Source organism: Curcuma longa, chromosome 3, assembly GCF_044706935.1.
Source record: "Curcuma longa cultivar G26 ecotype Majalengka, Jawa Barat chromosome 3, ITB_CL_G26_1.1, whole genome shotgun sequence".
NCBI lineage: Eukaryota > Viridiplantae > Streptophyta > Magnoliopsida > Zingiberales > Zingiberaceae > Curcuma > Curcuma longa.
Genome location: NC_133863.1, coordinates 1,224,954 through 1,245,111, shown reverse-complemented (window position 1 = coordinate 1,245,111; position 20,158 = coordinate 1,224,954). Strand labels below are relative to the sequence as shown.

At 40.0% G+C, this 20,158-nt stretch overlaps 2 protein-coding genes and 1 pseudogene across 2 annotated transcripts; 1 reads left to right on the top strand and 2 right to left on the bottom strand.

Moving 5' to 3' along the window:
- Positions 1 to 582: 582 nt before the first annotated feature.
- LOC141822731 (uncharacterized) lies at positions 583 to 2,203 on the bottom strand. The gene is made up of 2 exons (XM_074710063.1): positions 1,462 to 2,203; positions 583 to 902 (listed from the first exon to the last, which is right to left on the bottom strand). Exons 1-2 carry the CDS (start codon positions 2,201 to 2,203, stop codon positions 583 to 585), a joined length of 1,062 nt encoding a protein of 353 aa, XP_074566164.1.
- Positions 2,204 to 4,998: 2,795 nt separating this feature from the next.
- LOC141822970 (uncharacterized) lies at positions 4,999 to 11,174 on the top strand (annotated as a pseudogene).
- A 2,652-nt stretch (positions 11,175 to 13,826) lies between these two features.
- On the bottom strand, positions 13,827 to 15,963 carry LOC141823553 (putative CoA ligase CCL9). Its single transcript, XM_074710857.1, has 4 exons — positions 15,671 to 15,963; positions 14,505 to 15,564; positions 14,310 to 14,413; positions 13,827 to 14,222 (listed from the first exon to the last, which is right to left on the bottom strand). The coding sequence occupies exons 1-4, from the start codon at positions 15,869 to 15,871 to the stop codon at positions 14,013 to 14,015; spliced, it is 1,575 nt and encodes a 524-aa protein (XP_074566958.1). The 5' UTR covers positions 15,872 to 15,963; the 3' UTR covers positions 13,827 to 14,012.
- Between the last annotated feature and the right edge of the window lie 4,195 nt (positions 15,964 to 20,158).

Here is a 20,158-nt window from a genome sequence, read left to right as displayed (position 1 = left end):
TCGGACGAGCAAAGTGGGTGATAGCGAAGTCAGTAGCATTAACGGGAGAAGATGGGCAGGATCCAGCGAATGAATGCCAGCTCCGTTATGGGCGGTATTTCATTGGACGAAATCGCCCCTGTAATGGGAACACGACAAATCCAGCCGTCCCTTTCGCTGGAAGAGATCTCCAGGTGTCTCTGTAAATGAGCATATGTGACAGGGGTACTTTTGTCCAACCGAAGCAAAAAAGACTGATAGCCACGGGCCTACTTTGACCGCAACAGTACTCATTTCAAACTTTTTACGCAGCCAAAAAATAATAATAATTTATTTATGAATGAATACATTTGAGGCATATTTATTTGTTAACCAAACATTTCGAATTTTAAGAAAATAAAATTATATTTTTCCTTGGGAATTCAATGTACGGACGTGGTGGTCCACAATTGGTACGAATAGAGTAGCGGGTATCCTGTCACGTCACTCGAAACGAGACGGATAATAAAAAAATCGATACCCACTTTAAAGCCATTTATTTACAACCGAACCCCTGACGATGCCAAGTCGGCGCCGGTCCGGGTCGGGCGTGTAGGGTCCGGTTCATCGATGGTTGCCATTGCGGTAGTCGGCGACGAGGGCATGGATGGCTCCGGAGAGGCTGTTGACGGCAGAGATGAGGCCGGAAAATCCCTGGCGCCGCACCTCCGTCCGCTCCTCCTCTAGCCGCAGCCGCCGCTCCTCCAGCTCCACCATCTCGCGGTGGCGTTGCTCCCGCTTCTCCTCGCAGGCGAGCAGCGTGCGGGCCAGAACCGTTGCGCTCCGCACCACGCTCGAACCCAGCCTCTGCCTCTTCGCCTCCGGCTCCGCCGTTCCCGCGCCGTCGTCGTTCTCCGACTCCGACGAATCCGACGACAGCTCCACTGTACCATGAGTTAAAAAATTGTTGAGAAAATCCGATCTTTGGCACGTCAAAGTCGAAAAGATGTCAACTTTACGAAGATAATGAGCGTCATTGAGCAAGATCGATCTGAAAAAGAAGACTTTCTTAAAGTAACACAATGTAGATTCAAACATATAAAAAACAATAGCTTTTAGACGACTATCGTAAATGTTATTTAACTCTTAAAAGATTAAACCGGAAGGAAATCAGCACTTTATCTTGAACTTTTCCGTTCTCAATTAAATGCAATCGATTTGCAACACTTGTTCTATCAGCTTTACAGCAGGAGATAGCTTATATAATTCAATGGTAAAAAAATCTATCATGCTTTATTTATCGACATTTGGTTAAAGGGGAATACAATTCATCGGGTAAGGAGAGGAGAAAGATTTCATCTTTAACATCACACCTGACAGAACATTAGCTTTTGATCTGGGAAACATCAAAAATCGCCATTGAGACGCAGCAAGATTTCCTTTTCATTTAGTTTCATCAACAAGAGTGTATTCGAGTAATATCAATGGGAGAACAAAGCGTACCCGAAGCGGACGGGTGCCCTGGCGGCATTGGGGGTGGCGCCGGCGCCGGAAGAGGTGGAGGCGCCGTCGGGTTTACAGGCGGTTGCGGCAGTCGAGGCGGTGAGAGCGGAGGAAGCGCCGGAGGGAGAGTAGAGACGGGAATGGCGGCGGCGTTCGCCCGCCGTGCAGCGCGGCGACCTAGAACGTCGGTCAAAGCCTCGAACACCTCAGCGGCGAGGTTGGTGGGGAGGTTGCGCTCCTTGCGCTCGTGCCGCTCCATGGCCCAGTAGGAGGGCAACTCCTCCGCGTGGGCGGCCGCGACACGGGCCTCGTAGCCGCGCACCTTTTTGTAGTCGCGGAGGAGGTTGTCCCATTTGTCATTGCACTGGTTCTGGCTCCGCAGGCACCCGTTGCGCCAGCAGTAGTTCTCCACCCACTTCCACCGCTGCTCCGCCGACCTGGGCACGGCGGCAGTGGCAGGGGCGGAGGCGGAGGCGGAGGGGGAGGGGGAGGGGGAGCAGTGGGCGGAGGAGGATGACCCGCCAGCGCGGCGCTCGTCGTCGAGGCGCTTGGCGGTGATGAGGATGAGGGTCTCGTGGAGGGTCCAGTTGCCCTTGCGATAGCCACGTACGATGGCACCGGCGACGGATGGGGAAGCCGTGGAAGGCGGCAGCGGCGGCGGCTGCGGTTGCTGCTGTGGGTGGTGATGGTGGTGATGGAGGAGGGCTAGGGAAGAGGAGGAGGGTTCAGTGCCTTCGGACATGGCTTCTCGTGCATTTGCTTATCCCTGTGGCGTCTGTCTCCGCCTCCGCGCCGTGCACTCTCTTTCCCTCTTCCCTCTCCTTCCTTTTTCGGTTACAGAGAAAGAAGCGAAACGGATAACGAGGCGGAGAGTCGAAGCAAAAGGCTTACAGAGTTAAAGTGATTCCCTTTTTTTGCACTTATAACCCCCCTAGACTATCAGATTCTCTATCTCCCCTGTTTACTTCAGTGGAATTCATGGGGGAGGGAAACTCTCCCTTATTTGCTCCAAGATCTGTCTGTAAATCCAATTAATGCAAGCAAGCAAGCTCAGGTCTTCTTCGTAGGAATTGCATTCAGGGAGGAAAGTGACAACATGGATAACAATGAGTTGGGTTTAGCAGCTAAGTGTAAAAAAAGTTAACAACTTCTCCTCTTCCCTCTCCTCCCACACCTACAAGTCTACAACTAAGTATCAAATTCTGATATTCTCTAAAAAGTCTCTGACATTGCAATTGGCACGCTCCAAAACCATGGCCTTTGGGCCGGGTAACGTTTTGGCGATTTAATTAAGTGGGAGAGAGCAAAGAGGAGGAGGTTATGAATGAATGGGGAAATATTGCAGTGCAGGCTACAATTATGAGCACGTATATGCTCCTCGTCGTCGAATTAATGGCGTTACGGACATGCGTGTGGCAAGGGTTTGCTGTGGATGATCATGCGTTTGTTATTGTGGTTCGCCCAAGGGCATCAATTAGCTTGCATCATTAAATTGGGCAAAACATACACTTTCAATATCGTAATTTCCTGGTGTAAACACCAAAATCGAAGTTTGAGTAGGAGACTCAATATCTTTATCCTTGTGCCTCCTTTACTCTGCGTCTTCTCTGAAGCTAGTTTTCCAAGATATCTGGAGACGAAGAAATTAAAGGCCACTTAATAGTCGGTGTGCTTGACTTTGTTCTTCGCCAATCAATCTCGATGATATCATGAACACGTCATAGCTACTTAATAATCTGCCTATTTTACCGCATTTGTAAAAAAATATTATATATATTACTGAAGAAATAATTATAACTTGCCTACGTTCTTTGTCCCTATCTATCATTGATCTTCTAGAAGTGGGAACAACACGTGACAGATCCAACGCTGTGCTTGTTCACCATTCGCACCACCTTCCAAACTGGGAGCTGAGTAGCAGAGGAACAATTTGATCATCATCCAGATGCTCCGTCTAAAAGTCCCGATCGAGTTTGCAATTGGTGTCTAGAGTCTGAAAGCCTTCCGTGGCTCCAAGCAAAGCAATCGATTAAGCTCCTCGACTCAGTTTTCTGATCAATAAGCATGGCAGAGAAGCAGAAGGAACCAATGGCTTTGCAAACGATCGAGAAGGAGGAGACTCATGTCGGCTTTGGCAGAGAAGGATTTTGAAGGAGGATGAGCTTCGTTAGTTCTTGTGACTTGTTTCTCTTCTTGTTTACAGTCTTGTATTGAGAGTGCCTGTAACTGCTTTGGAGTAATCAGAAATTGAAGATACATGTAGAGACTTTTATCAACTCTGTTGCTTTGCTTCGTCTGATCTTCTCTTCAGCAATTAGAATATGCTATGTCTTCCTTTAATTCCTTAAAGATGTCCACATCTTTAAGAAAATGCATGTGATTCATTGGCATTCGGCAGTCTCGCGCAGCATTCATTACGGGAGTGTAGTAACTCTAACGTGTTAACTTCTATATTACTTGAGTGAGATTTTGATACTCCAAGGACTGCAAGGGCAGGTCAAAGGTCTTCAAGGCTGAGCATGCTGCAAATCGTGAATTGATTCATGAGTAGAAAGTGCAAGAATTACCAACACTGTATATCTTCATCTTCAAGAATGGCGAGGATGTTCCCTAAAGTAAAAGTGGAGATGCAATCACCAAGTTAAGCTGAAAGAATACCTGAACAACTTTTGGATCACATCTGTAGCTTAATTTCTTCTGGACTTGAGGACTATTATCAAAACTTGATGATCCAGATACAGATAATAGTTAGTGTGGTGACATGAAGTAGAATGAATTCCTGTTGTGAACCAACAGTGCTTTTCTTTGTGAAAGGAGGAAGGCAGATGGAGAAGAAAAGAGCCACCGGGCGCCATAAAGATGACTGTCTCCACCTCCTCCACCACCACTACCCCTTTCCCTTGTTGATGCCTTTAATTTGCCCCAGTTCAATATATAAAAACAGTGCTCACTTCACCTTGGAGCAAAACAAAGATTTTGATGATACTCTACTTTTCGTGTCATTCCACTGTGTTTTAGTGCATTTAAATGGAATAAAGAAAGAGCCATTATTGTTAAACAGGTGTTGTTTTGCATCCAATCAAGTTTCATCTTCCTTACTGATGCTATAGGAAAGGCATCATATTATGCGATTAGATGAATATATTTGGAAGGGTATTAAATTGCATGGTGGGTTGGGTGATGGAGGTTTTCAAAGGAATCGAGAGTTGTTTTTATTCATAGTTGGTTGTTTTTATTGCCATATCTTGATATTTGCTTTACTATTGATCACATGATGTTCACTAATGTGGTTTCCATATCATTACTTTTGAACTGAAATGGAATCTTATAATATATATTTTTTTTATCAAACTTTGATTCAAAAGATTTATTTATTGAATAGCTGTTTGTGAAATATATATATACATATATATAGATACACACCTCACTCTTCTCCTCTGTGTATCTCTCTCATTTTTGGGGTTTGAATCTCTCTGTTTTTTACCTTTTCCTTTCTTGTTCGTCTAATTGTAAGATTTGAATCAGACACTGTGGGCGATGGCGAACCCCCAATGGCGATTGCAGAGCGACGCTCATGAATCCACTATGTGGGCCATCAAAATCTCATTTTGCTTCCTCGGAATCGTCTCTTTCGGCGCCGCCATCCGAGGCACCGTCCCCCCCACCGCGGGTGCCTTGCACTCTGCCCTTCCAGGTCTCTGGGCGTCCCTCCGCTCTTGGTTCTCGCCGCCGTACCTCTTCTTCGCCGTCCACTTCATGATCCTTGTCATTTGGAAACTCTCCGACCGGAAGCAGCAGCGGCAGAGCGAGCGATGGTCAGCGACGGAGCCCGGCGGCGATCCCATAAAGATCAAATATTTCGACTGTGCCCATGCTTATGAGCTCAACCAGAATCCCTCGCCGGTAATCCATTGCGACGAGGTCTCTCTGTCTTCCCCAAGTGCCGCGATTTCCTCGCCTGAATCCTCCTGATCCAACATTTCGTGCCTGACGCTGGATTCCGTGGAAAGTTCCACTGCCTCGTCGAAGAAGGCCATCGAATCGGATCCTAAGAGATGCATTACGGAGGAGGAAGACAAAGAGTTGGTGACGGCGCTGGAGACAGCAGGGATAGAAAACGACTCGATGGAGCCAGGTGACATGGAAGGCGATTACGGAGAAGTCATCTCGGGCCGGCATCCACTTGGCCGCCGCCGGCGCCACCGTCCTCATTCGTAGGTGACGACGATTTGACCCGACGATTCGAAGATTTCATCAAGAAAAACCACGAGCAGATCCGGCTTCTCAATAGTCGAAGGCTGACTCTGCATACGCTGATAAAAATAGGTTTGTCTTTGTTTGCTAGTTGAAATCCTGCGCTTCCTTCGGATTGGTGTGCCGCTGCTGATAAGATTTACAGTTCATGTTGAATACTGTCTGTGCACTACAAAAATAAATCGGTCGAATTTTAATCTATATTTAGAGAACGTAATTAAGTATAATCAATTAAAATAATTTTTAAGGGAACTTTTATAAAGAATAAAAGAAATCAATAAATCTTTCTATTTGAATATCATGGAGTTTAATACATTTATACTTATCGTTTCATGGTTGCTCCAGCTGATTTATAGTTCAACACATGCATGTATATCTAGTTAGGATAATATTTCTAATAGAGATTGACATAGAAAACTATATTTAAACATTATAGACTCTAGATTGTTCAAGGATAATATAGATTTCTGAGATTGAGAAAGGAAACTATATATTGCAAGTTATTAATTAGCAGCAACATATTAGTAGTTATCCTATCCGATTTTAGTGTAGGGATATATATTAGCTAGCTATATATAATTTTTTAGATATATATTACACGTGGACTAATCTAGCTATATATATATCAGTGTTATATAATTATAATGATGCATAGCAGGCAACTCATTTAGGGCTGGGTTAATTACCACGCCGTGTTTTGCACGTGTTTCCTTAACATTTATTTTTCCCGCTCCACTTGGGAGTTGGGAGTTGGGAGTTGGGACTTGTATATCGATCCATCGTCTCTCCATGGTACGCTACGTTGCTTGGTTCATATGCTTTATAGGTTGTTCAGCCGGTTGTGTACACGAACGCCGTCGCCCAAAGAAAAAAGTAAGTTTTAGAATGATAAATTTTTTGTTATGAATGATAAATTTTAGAATGAAGTTTAAATACAGGTTTAAGATTAAATATTAGTTTTACTTCCTTTTTATTTTTTGTTTCAGAAAGTAATAATACTTTTTTAAGGATAAATTGGCTATATATATTATATTGTTTCCGAAAAAAAACTATCCCAACGAATCATACTTAACTATATATAATTGTTACCTCTTCGCAACAATTCTTTTGTTTGTTGCAAAACTCTATATTTTTAGAGGATAAATTAACATTTACATGCATGTCGTCCGAAATGTATTTATAACCTAGTTAATTACTTCTACCTCATTTTCGCTTAACTGTCTATATGTATATTCTCTCTTTAAACAACTATATATACCTTGAAGTGTAAATTTAATCGTGATCAAATTTATTTAATAAATTTATTCAACCTTATTAATTAAAAGTCTTATCGAGCTCAAGATGAACTTAAGTTTTTTATCGAGGTCGATTAATAGTATTATTGCTCTTATAAATTATATTAAACTTATATTATTCTTTTCTTTTTAAAATATATTATTAATAATTTAAAATTATATAAATTATTATATTATATTTTCTATTTTTTTACTTTAAATCATTTTTAGATTTTAAAATATTTTTTATCTTTTATTTTTACAAAAAAAAAAAGTCTCCTTGGGCCTGAGTCAGGTGGTTAGCCTTAAGGCATGGGTCATGCATGCATGCTCGATATAACTATTATAATCAATGCATGCTTAGGTCGTGCTTAGTTTGTTCAACTTATTTTCCACCATTGTGTTTCACTATATATATCACAGTTAACGCCAATTATATTCGTACGTATTTTCCACCATTGTGCTTCACTATATATATATACGAAATTTTCAAAGGACATGCAGGTACTCATATATATATATGATGGCCGGCCAATACAATTAATGTGACGGAATTAATTAATATTGAAGCTTATTTATTTTATTTTATGCTAAATCTTGCTTGTGATTGTTAATGGATTAAGGTTATAATATATTACAGTAGGTCGTGTAGTGTAGCTAGCTAGATATCTAGCTTCCACGACCACAATTAATTATATATGCCAGATCTTACATCTATATATATGCTGAGTTGGCTGCATCGGCCTCCGAGGCATAGGTGAATTGGTTACGACGCAGCAGACTTGCAGAAGAGGACAAGGGTTCGAATCCTGGCGAAGTCAGGCAATACCCTCCTGTGTCGTAACCAACTGCACTTTCTCGATTTACCTCCTCACAAATAGTCGTGGGGCTGACCGTGTGGGGCCGCTAAGGTGGCGGATCCACCTTTTTTGCAGAAGAGTTGGCTGCATCGTCACTACTTAGTGTTCCATACATCTATTGATCGATCTTCATTCCCACAAGAACATTACATGATTTAATTGGTCAATCTAGTTAGTTATATATATATAGCTAGGCTAACTACCCAGACAGCATATATATATATATATATATATATATATATATATATGCTTAATTTTATTTTGCTCATCATGATTTATTTGGCAGGCCTCTTATGTCTGGAAAGAGCACACTGCTGCTAACGGACAAAGGTACCTGGACCTGACTAATTAATTATGCTTATTATTATTTTATATATGTTTTCTTTTAATGAAGTTACTATATATATATATATATATATATATATATATATATATATATATATATATATATATATATTTATGATTACTATATATTGCTACTTAAAAATGTATGTCAATGTTCCACTAATTAAAACGTACGTCAATATAATTAATGGCATGTGTTATGTATCATATTAGTACATATATATAGTATTAATTCTTATCCTTTCATAAGTTTTGTACATTAATATTCTTTTTGTTATGATTCATCAAATTATATTGCTACTTAAATTAAAGTTAGTCAGAGTTAAATTACTTGTATGTCAATGTGCCACTAAAACGTACGTCAATATAATTAATATAATGGCATGTGTTATGTATCATATTAGTACATATATAGTATTAATTCTTTGTCCTTTCGTAAGTTTTGTACATTAATATTCTTTTTGTTATGATTCATCAAATTGTGTTTTTTTTTCTTTTCAGATTCTATTATAATAAGAAGACTAGGCAATCTGTTTGGGAGAAGCCCCTTGAATTGATGACGCCTCTTGAGGTGAATCATTAATTTTAATTATTAAACACTATTGATATATGTTCTTGTTAATTTTAGCTAGCTAGCTAGTACGGACTTCATATCACACGGACCTCATTTTTCACAGTCAACACAGCAATTGCCTCTTCCAGGTGCAGCAACGCCCGATCCCCTTTCTAATGATCAGACTGCACAGCAACCTTTGGTTGTCTCTGTGAAAGCTGTTTCAGTAAGTGTATATATATATACGCGAGGTTTGCTAAACACAACATCCTCGCTTTAACTCTTTTGTAGTCTATCTGGTTTAATTTATGGTTCATGTTTCCCTAGCTAGTATGAAAAGATTAACATGGCCATGTCGATCAAGTTAATTACTTGATTAGTTTTAAAGTTTATCACAAGTACTCGCTTCAAATTAAAATTCCCACACAAAGATATCTTCCCTAGCTAGCTACATGGTTATGTTCTGCAGTACTTGTTGGTGCATCTCTTATCATAATTAAATCTGCCAATAACATGTTGATCGTACTGTAATTAGCCAAGTTGTTAATTACTAAGTGTTCTTGACTAATTAAGACTACGTTAAGTAGGATATACATGCATGCTTTGCCTCCTGTTTTAGAGTGCAATTAACTCTCCTTGGTAGAGGAGCGAGTACGCTTCTCCAGCGTATACATAATATTGTATGGTGTTTGCTAATTACCTGTTTTATTTGATCAGACACACATGGTGTTTGTATCCTTCTGCCCTCAAACATATATGCATGTGTTTCATTCTTTGCTCGATCAAGGGCTAGCTATATATCCTTATTTTAAAATAGATCTAGATCATGCAAATACTTTATTCATTAACTTGGGCGAGTTTAGTGGTTCATATATATTATGCTGTAATTAATATATTGTGACCAAAGAAAATATTATTTCACTACAAGATTATTGTTTCTTTGACTTCATTTGTGACTGTAACAACTGTAACTGTTTTCCAACGCAACTGCAGCTAGACATGGGTTTCGGCTCTACTCTGCGTCACATCTAAATTCAGCGCAATTGCATGCCAACTAATTCTGGCGTACAACCGATCGAATGTTACGGCCGGCGTTAACACCTACATATGCAGCAGTTAAAAAATTTCGGCGTTGATGCAAGAAGCTAAGATTAGTTGGATTTTCTTTATTAGTTTTAGCAAATTATTATTTTTAATATTTTTTTAGGATTTTTAATAATTAAGGGGTTTTTAATCATTTTTATTTTTATTTTTTGATTTTTAAGTCTGTTTAATATTTAAAAGCATAAATACTTTACATCATAAAAATCTAATCGGTCCACTTTATTTAAATTTGTGGGAAGTATTTAATTTATCATCATGAATAAATTTAATTATTAGATTTTTTTTTACTTGGTCAACTTTAGAAAAGAGATTCATGATTAATTCATTTTTATTATATATATTTTTAACATTGTTAATTCATATATTAATTATATTTTTTCATATTTTAAATATATATTTTAAAAAAATAATAAAAGAGATTAGGAAAACATTTATCTAAATACCATAACTCTAGATTTACAATTGCACGGATTATATTTGGGCAATTGATGGATGTGGATTTGAGTTGGATGGATAGAGATATACATGATGTGGGCTTGGCAACGTTCACAACCAATGATCATATTATTATGGATCGTCGTCATCATCCATCCGTCAATCAATGTAATTTTAGTTGATATCGATTTTAATTAAATTTCAGGTATGACCGTATCAGTTATTTTTTGAGATTCTCTATTGGGTTTTTAAAACACATAAAAAAAAGAACTGCAATACAGTCAAAAAAGCAAATAGGGCATTAGCACCATCATATCATTTAAATATCCATACCCTATTGATAGGGAAGACACCGTGATACCAGCGAAAAGTTTAATACATATAACTGTGATATTAATACTGAAATAAACTGCTTTTACTTAAAAAAGAACAGCAAGACCTTCAAAAAAGCAAACAGGGCATTTCCACCAACCTTTAAATATGCATTGTCGTACCTTATTGATAGGAAAGACATCGCGATACCAGCCAAGTATATGAGAAACACCACCCCGAGTAACCGTGCTTTATCAGCGCCACTAAATATATATAAATTTTTTTATAAATATATATTTCAAAATATTATTAATAATAAAAAAAAAAGTACTTACCTGATTCGAGGTCGAGGCTGAAGCGGACCCGCCAGCTGACGAGGTCGAGGCCGAAGAGGCTGAAGCGGACCCTCCGCCAGCTGACGAGGTCGAGGCCGAAGAGGCTGAAGCGGACCCTCCGCCAGCTGACGAGGTCGAGGCTGTAGCGGACCCTCCGCCAGCTGACGAGGTCGAGGCTGTAGCGGACCCTCCGCCAGCTGACCCTGAAGTTGATCGCCCGCTTGCTGATCGCCGGCCATGAAAGAGACGAGTAGAAGCGAGGAGAAGAATAGAAGAATGGACATCTCTATATAATACACAGCTGCCGCTACCGGACAAATTAAGACGACGCCTCCAGGCTCCAGGAGCAACATGTTGTTCCCTGTCGTACAAAACCGATCAGGAATCTCTGCAAGAACCGACAAAACAGTTTTTTTTTGTTGTTTTCTCTTTCCATACGAATGGGATCCATGGTGAGCATAATTGCACATGTAAAATTAAAATTGTTGTCAAATATTTATCTTTAATGAGATTAGTTTAAAGAGTTTACAGTAAAAATTTTTAATTCGCAGTAATACCACCACTGCCACTACTGTAATCTCAAGGCCAAACCGCAATTAGATTGAGTTACAGTTCCGGCCATAAATAATAGCTTGTGACTGAGCTGTCAATTATTGTGCATAAGCTAGCATGGATTGCTATAATTACTTACAAAGAGTACCTTTATTTTTCTTTGGACGATGTGCCGGCGAACCTAGTGATTGAGAGGAAGAGGAGAAAAGGAGGGGAGCAAGAAATAGATAGAGGATAAGGAGCACTGAAGGACCTAATAAAAATAAAGATACAAACTTATTATATTAATTTTAAACAGCTCCATCCATCCATCATTAATGCTGCAGCATCAGTGAATAAATATAAACAGTTTGTGCTCAACAATGGAGATCTCTATCTTTGTTTCATAAGAATTTATGATGAATAGCACAAAAAAGTTTTATGTATTCTTTTCAGAAGAAACTAACATGAATTTATATTCTATATCTAATATGGAATTTTAAATAAACCAAAAAAGGAGCAACGGAAATGACATACAGATAATGCACCATCATATAAGCAAAACAAATGGGGTGGGCGAATCAGTATTGAACCTCTTGACCAACATTTACTACAGATAAAGGCAATGTAAGAAATTTATTCAAGGACAAGTTATCTCAAAAGCTCAAGTTATTATGGAAGGGCCCAATTTAGAAAAAAATATATATATACACCAAGTAAACTTGCCAGAAGTTAGGCGAGAAATCAACCTTAATACAGTATAAACAGCAACGTATACAGTTATTTGAGTGAATCACTCGAGATTTTATTAAATGAAGTTTGAGATAGAAATCGAAGCTAAAAAGTGGGAAACTACAAACAACTAGCATGAAAAAGAAGACCCATGAGAGAGAGAAGTTGAAAAATAGAGAGAAGCCGTGAGACAGATGAACTCTAGTTACAGAGAGCATCTATCCCCCATGCCATTCGTTCACACAAATAGCGGAATTCAAACAGAACAAGCTGAAGACTGGGTCACTGGAGGTAATTCAATCGATCGTGTACTGCCAACGGGCTTCCTAGCTTCACTATTTAAGAAAAATCACAGACTTTTGTTAAGGCATTCATCGTATAAACAAAAGGCACAGCTAAAATCAGTAACACCAGGTTGATCTGCGATGCCGAAATCAGGAAAGTCGAGGATTTCCTGCCATAGTTCTATGATGGATCACAATAACCCCTTCTCGGAGAATCCATGGATCCAAGAATGAGGGAAAGGACTGGGGGAGAAGGTGGAGAAGCTGTAGGTTGATTACCCGGTAGAAACGGCCCTTCGTGCCCTTCCTGACCTCCATGATCCATCCGTCCGGCCGGCAGCCAATCCGGCGACTCAACCGCCTCCGACATTGCGAGGAGTTATCCCCTTCCTCGTCCGACGAGTTGAGGGAAACCGGCGCAGCTCCGGCCGCCAACCGATCCTCGCTCGCTCTTCCCCTGGCTGACCACTCGCTCACACATGAGCCACCGAGATGGCTGCGCACGGGGGCTTATGATTGGTGGTGGCGATTGCAAGGAAATACGTGGCTATTTCTTTTTTTTATTATTATTTTCAAATTTTGTATCAGTCAGATTAAATAGAGATGCGCTGCCTGTTCTAAAGTGAATCCGCAACTCATTACAGAATCTCATATTGATTAACTGAAATTAATTAATTGAAAACTTCTTTAATATAATTCTTCTTTTAAATGAAATGAATATTTTAGAAACCGATTTGATAGATACTTTTAATTTATTTAATAGATAAATTAGGGTAAAATTGAGGCAGCCAGATTATTAAAAAAAAAATATCGCATTGGAATGAAGCTCCGATCATACAATTGGAGGGCTGATTGTGGTGGTTGGTTGCCGACACACACCACTACGGCCATTGGAACGAAGGAAGCTCTTGGAAGGCACTGCTTTGGCCTCATCTGGGAATTAAGCGTAGCCTAGTGCCACAATTGTTTTATGGTTGTTTGAAGAGATTGCTTTTTTGTATGTCATGATGATGTTGATATGTTGCAGAAGATATCAGTAATCAGTAGTTTTTACTTTATTTCTAATGAGCAAAGATGATCATTTTTGCTCCTAAGTAGAGTTAGAGTAGGTGTTTAAGTTTTAAGGTGTTATCATTAAGTTATAGATAGCAGATATTAATTAGAGCTTGCCAAACCAATTCCAATTCCAATTCCATCACGATTACTCTTAACAGTCCATCGGAATTCAGCGACGCAACAACTCCGCTGCTCGTTTAATTTGGTGAAACCACTTTGAAATGACAGATAAATGTCACAATTAAGGACCGCTCATTTCACAATTTATTTAAAAAACGAACGAACGAACGAACAAATCAACGTACGTTCATATTTCATTAATAATTAAAAGCTAACACGAGACGCCATTCAGTCTCGTTTCACATACATTACGCTAAATACTATATATATAAAGGACAAAAATATATACTATAATGTTATATAGTAAATGGCCTTCTTTTAATTTTGTCTTAAAGAGTCGTAATTAATACGCTTGACTAAGCGCCGGCCCTTGCAGCCTTTGCGGGAGATACGAAGACCTCGGCCACCATCCGCCGTTGGATCTTCCCGGTCGCAGTTTTCGGCAGCGAATCAGTGATGAATACCTTCTTCGGCACCTTGAACGCCGTCAGATTCTTCCGGCAATGCCTCACGACGTCATCCTCGTCGATCTCCGCCCCTTCCCTCGGAACCACGGCGCAATTTATCTGCGATTAAGCACATAAAAAAAAAAGTCAGCATCCGCCGTCGGATAGCTAAACGACGGTTCAGATGAGAGATTTTTCCGTCGTTACCTCCTCGCCGTACTTGTCGTCTGGCACGCCGAAAGCCACCGCCTCGGCGATGTCCGAGTGGTCGAGCAGCACCGCGTCGACCTCAATTGGGGAAATTTTCTCGCCTGCAACGGGGGAAAAAGGGTTCAGATTGGATCGAGCAATGAATTGGGGGAGATCAGATCGGATCGGATGGGCTATGAAAATATGAAATACCTCCACGGTTGATAAGCTCCTTGATGCGACCGACGAGATGGAGGTAGCCCTCCTCGTCGAGGAAGCCGACGTCGCCGGTGTGGAACCATCCGAAAGCGAAAGCCGCTTTGTTGGCCTCAGGGTTGTTCTTGTAGCCCTTGGTTACGTTGAGTCCCCGTATGCAGACCTCGCCGGGCACGTTGGAGGGGCGGCAGGCGCCATCTTCATCCAGGATCGCCATCTCCAGCCCTGTCGGCCTCCCCACAGCGCCGAGCTTCCTAGGGCCGTCCTCTGGCAATGGATTGGACGCCATCTGATGCGAGGCCTCTGTCATCGCGTACGCTTCGAGCACCGGCGCGCCGAAGGCAGCCTCCAAGTGCTCTAGGATAGCCGGCGCCAGTGATGCGCTACAACTGCGGATGAAGCGGAGGTGGGGATAGGCCGGCTCGGGCCGGGAGGCGTGGCGGTCGAGGAGGATCTGGTGGATGGTTGGGACTGCGGTGTACCAGGTGGCGCCGGAGGCCCGCATATCGGCCCAGAAGGTGGAAGCAGAGAAGCGGCCGGCGGCAGGGAGTGTGACGGAGGCACCGGCGGAGAGCGACGAGAGGAGGGCAGCAACCAGGCCGTGGACGTGGAACAGGGGAAGGACGATCACGGTGGAATCAGTCTCCGTGAGCCGGTAAACAGATCGAATGTTCTTAACGGAGGCAGCCAGGTTGAGCTGGGTGAGTGGCACCCCCTTAGGCCGGCTTGTGGTGCCGGATGTGTGAAGGAACAGAGCAACATCGGAGGGGTCGTTGATGCGTCCTGCGAGAGCAGAGGCAGCGACGTTGGCCTCCGTCAGGACGACAGGAAGGGATATCTCCAGCGCACCAGAAGGGTCAGGGAGAGAGGCCGAAGCGCGAGGAATCCCGATCTCCGCTGCCGCCGCCTCTGCCGCCGCGTTACCTTCCACGTTGGTCAACAACAGTTTCGACTCCGAATCAGAGATATAAAACACAAACTCCTCCCGCGTGTACGCGGGATTTAGCGGCGCCGCCACGCCTCGAGCGCGAATCACGGCCAAGAAAGCGATCACAAGCTGCGACAACAGCCAAACAAAAAAAGCAACCCACGCGTTAGAAGCAAAAACGAGGGCGTAAATAAATGGATCGAAAGCGGAGGGAAAGACCAAAAAAAGGTCAAACCTCGACGGTGTTAGGGAAAGCAAGGGCGACGACATCGCCAGGGCGGAGTCCAGCGGCGACGAGACGCGCGGCGGCGCCATCAACGATCTGTTGAAGGCGGGCATGGGAGAGCTCGAGGCGGCCAGGGACTGCGATGGCGGGGCGGGAGGGGAAATCGGCGGCGGCCTTCCTCACGGCGCCGGTGAGAGTGACGCTCTCCATCGTCGACGTAACCTTCCAAATCAAATCACACAAACAAGAGGCTGAAACTCCACACAAAACACACCACAAATATAAACTTGGAAGTAGCAAACAGATGTGAAACGACCAGAGCCATGGGGCTGGTATATATAGCCAGGACCGGAAGGCCAACGTATCTGGTGACGTATCTCGCCACGCGTCTCGATTAATCGGACGATATCTAAGCTGATGCCACTACAGTCCGACACGTGGACGTACAAAATATCCCGCCCAACGACGCGGTTACTATACCACCGTCAATTTGGATTTTGGCTTCGCAAGGAAGCTTCGGGATAATGGAGCCCCGTGGGCGTGCGGTTTTGATGACGTAATCGGGATATGGCCAGCTCGGCTTCCCGTCGTGTCGGTTACAGCCTCCACCTGATGCGCCTGCTCCTGCCCGGTCTTCATCATCCCGGTTCAATCGAATTGGGGCTGGTGGTCCTCCTTCCTGCGCGCTATTCATGCATGCACGCAATTGACGACATCGACGTCCGCTGGCGATGGGACAGGTCGAGAAGATTCTCGGCGGATTCCTTACGGTCCGACGATCGACCGGGTCTATTCGGCGTCGGGTCAAAGGTCTAAGTTGTTATCGGCTCGTGCCGAATCGGGTTTCCAGACATCAGAAATTGCCCCCCGGTTCAGCACTTGGCCTGTGGCTGTAAGTCAAAAATCAAAATGACTCCTCGATGCTGGCAAGAGCCAACCACTGTAGCAAAAGGTTGGAGCCCACGACTGCTGTCCAATTGTTTATTTATTTTAATTATTTTAGGAACAAAATACGGATAAGGCATGCTACTGCAAGTTTATCACGTAGAGAAGAAGATAGCAATAGCTTCAGTCAAGGAGGGCTCCTTTATTTGCGGATTTAAATTTTATTTAATTTATGTATACCATCCAATTTCTACCACAAAAACAATTAGACTCCCTTTCCATTATACAATCAAATGAAAAATTTAGAAAAACCTAAAATAGCTTTTTATGTCAAATTAAATTGATGAGTAAAATTATAAGAAACGGCAACTTTAGAAAAGTAACCAATAAATTCAATTCATCACGTTATGTTCATGTTGGCCAAAGTCAATTGCAAATGCATTAAATAAGCATTACCGCCTACAAAAAGTTAAGTTTGGTAGGGCAAAAGCCATGAAGATCGGTAAGTCACAAGTCACTATAATTTGTTGCTTCTAATTTGTAATTATGTTAACCCATGGCATCATTTAGTGGAATCTACATATGATCAAATCGCTTTGGGGATTCTAATAACTAGTGGACTTTAATTATCTTTTAGTGATATATGGAATCCACATATAATCAAATATATTTAGAGATGTTAATGACTAGTGGTGCACAGTGACATTTTAAAAATGATCCTTTAATTTTTGCTCTTCTCTTCTTATGTTAATCCATGGCATCATTTTATTTTTGATGCCACATAGGATAATATTATTTTTGTATCTATTTCACCTAATTAACTCTTTAGATAGTTAGCACTATCCTACATGAGATTGTAATCAAATTAAATTTATAAAATAACTTTTGAGCTAATTATTTAGGAAAAATAGATTTAGTTCACCTACTCTGGCAAAATAAATGAATTAAGTTATTTATGGGTTAAATGAATGGTATAACATATTTAACTAAAATATTTATATATTTTTAACTAATAAGTTATTGGTTAATTTATTTATAACCAAAATAGCCATATCATATAGTTTATTTAACTCGTTTAAATAAAGAATTAAATTTATATTTATTCTATCCTTTTCTTTTATATAGATGGTTTAATCATTCAATTTATTGTCATAGTCTTTGACTCATTGTGGTTATCAATCGGTTAAACCGTTCGAATCAATCACGTGGCAATTTACCGATTTAATTTTTCGGTCTAATTTTCAAAATATTGACTAAATCTATTCAACTTTTGGCCTCCGTAAATGACTCTGGCTGCTCAGAACATTAAACAAGTCAAACTTAAAAATTAATAATTAAAACGAAAAATAAAATTATTCATTTCCCTAAAATAATTCATGTGTTATATATATTTAAATTATTTCTACCTATCAAATACTATCTATTTTTATCATATAAATTAAAAATATTTATTTATTGTCTATTTTTTTATTCATGAATATTATTTTTCTGTAACATATTATTATTCATGAAGTTAAAAAATCCTACGTACTTTTCTTTTTAATTTTAGTGAAATAAGAAATCCTATATACTTTTCTTATTAATTTTAGTGAAATATATACAAGAATATATGAGTGTTATTAAGTTACAATTAAGTTAGTTATTTATATTCTAATAATAAAAAATTATATAGAGATTGTTTTCATAATTTAATAAGGTGGTTATTTATATTATAATAATAAATGATTATACAGATTATTTTCATAATCTAACACACCTTTGCAGTCGAAGTAGGAGGTTGTCGTATGTTGAGGTTGTTTCAAAAATTATTAAAAAGTATGTGTGAAAGTCCTTTAGTGAATGATGTCGATCGCAATCTAATAGCATGACGGAAAACCTATCCACGGGCAACTTTCTCCCGTACGAAGTGAATATCTATTTCAATATGTGTTAGCCCGCTAAGTTGAACGGGATTGCCTAAGAGATAGATCGTACTAATATTATCACAATAAATTAATGTGGCCTTGTAGTTCCAAGAGAAGGTTTCGGATCCCGTAGGATTCGGAGATAACATTAGTTACCCCTTTATACTCGGCTTCAGCACTAGACCGAGACAAAGTAAGTTGATGTTTAGAGGACTAAGAGATCAAGTTATCTTAAAAAAAAATAGTATCAAGAGGAGAAGCATTTGGTATCTGGGCATCCATCTCAATCAGCATCAATGTAAGAGATAAGATTAGAAACTAAAGACTTGTGAAGATATAATCCATAGTCAAAAGAGCTCTAAATGTATTGTAGAATTCATTTGAGAGCATTCATATGTTCACCCTCTTCGAGTCATACATATGTAAGCAAACCTATTGCATAGCATAGGATATATCTTGTCTCATAAATGTATGATATTGTAATACTTCTGTTAAACTGCGCGATAATGTGTAGGATCTTCGTAAGGAGATTTTGAAGAGGCACTCAATTTAACTTTAATATCCATCAGCGTGATTGCAGGCATACAAAAGGTCATGCCGACTTGTTCAATAATCTCCTCAGCATATTTATGTTGACAACGAAATAACCCACCTACATCTCATGTAACTGCAATGCCCAAGAAATAGCCCAGAAGGTCAAGTCCTTCATAACAAATTCAGCAGCAAGGAGGGACATAATAAACTTACGAATAGCATCAGATGATATACATGACATGTCATTTCCTTGTTGATAAATAAACAGAGAGTAATCAAATTTACTATGGAAAAAATCAATAGTAAAGACAAAGTCAACAAACCATTAATATCAAGCATGAGGGGCACGTTTGAGACCATATAGAGATTTCTTCAACAGACACACATACTCTGAATGGATAGGGTCTTTCAAACCCAATGGCTGATGCATGTATATGGTTTCATATAGTTGACCATGCATGAATGCGTTTTTAACATTCAACTAATGAATTAGCTAAGATTTTTATAGAGATATATTGAGAACAGTCTGAATAGTAGCTGATTTCATTATGAGACTAATTAATATTTCATCACAATTCACACCAACTTGTTGAAACCTGTCATCACCAACAAGACAAGCTTTATGCCTCTAAAAAAAATTATTAGATTTTTTTTATGATGAAAATCCATATTTAATGAATAATATTAACATGAGGAGGACAAGTTACCAACTTGTCCTTCTCATGTTATCTCAAAAAAATACAAGGGGTGAAACAAACTTATAGCTTGTGTATTGTGGTGGAGGACAAGAGAAGATAACATAACCACTCAAAAAAAATCATTACACTACATTGTTACATTATTTCTATAATCTAACCGTGAAGTTATTTTTTTAAATGCCAAATTATAAATGCAATTTAAAGAAAAACTCTATAATTTATCCAATTAATTTTTAATAATACTATATCAAAATTATATCCATTTTTATTTTGATAAAAAATAGTAATTGTTTTTATAATTGTGTAATGTGGTATTATAATAAACATGTTTGGTGTGAAAGTATATAGTTTAAATTCATTAGCCACAACCAAATTAAATATTTATATGAAATAGAACAATTACTTGTACGGAATAAAGCAGCAGCACGAATACGTTAACGTAAACATTAATTTCTTCAACCGTTCACACTGTTTAA

What these genes read in the sequence shown, in the direction of transcription:
- LOC141823553 (XM_074710857.1), bottom strand. Translation starts at nt 15,871, where the DNA reads ATGGAGAGCGTCACTCTCACCGGCGCCGTGAGGAAGGCCGCCGCCGAT. An exon ending in CTTTCCCTAACACCGTCGAG is followed by an intron (nt 15,565 to 15,670) that starts GTTTGACCTTTT and finishes CTGTTGTCGCAG; the next exon opens with CTTGTGATCGCTTTCTTGGC. An exon ending in ACGACAAGTACGGCGAGGAG is followed by an intron (nt 14,223 to 14,309) that starts GTAACGACGGAA and finishes GCTTAATCGCAG; the next exon opens with ATAAATTGCGCCGTGGTTCC.
- LOC141822731 (XM_074710063.1), bottom strand. Translation starts at nt 2,203, where the DNA reads ATGTCCGAAGGCACTGAACCCTCCTCCTCTTCCCTAGCCCTCCTCCAT. An exon ending in AGGGCACCCGTCCGCTTCGG is followed by an intron (nt 903 to 1,461) that starts GTACGCTTTGTT and finishes CTCATGGTACAG; the next exon opens with TGGAGCTGTCGTCGGATTCG.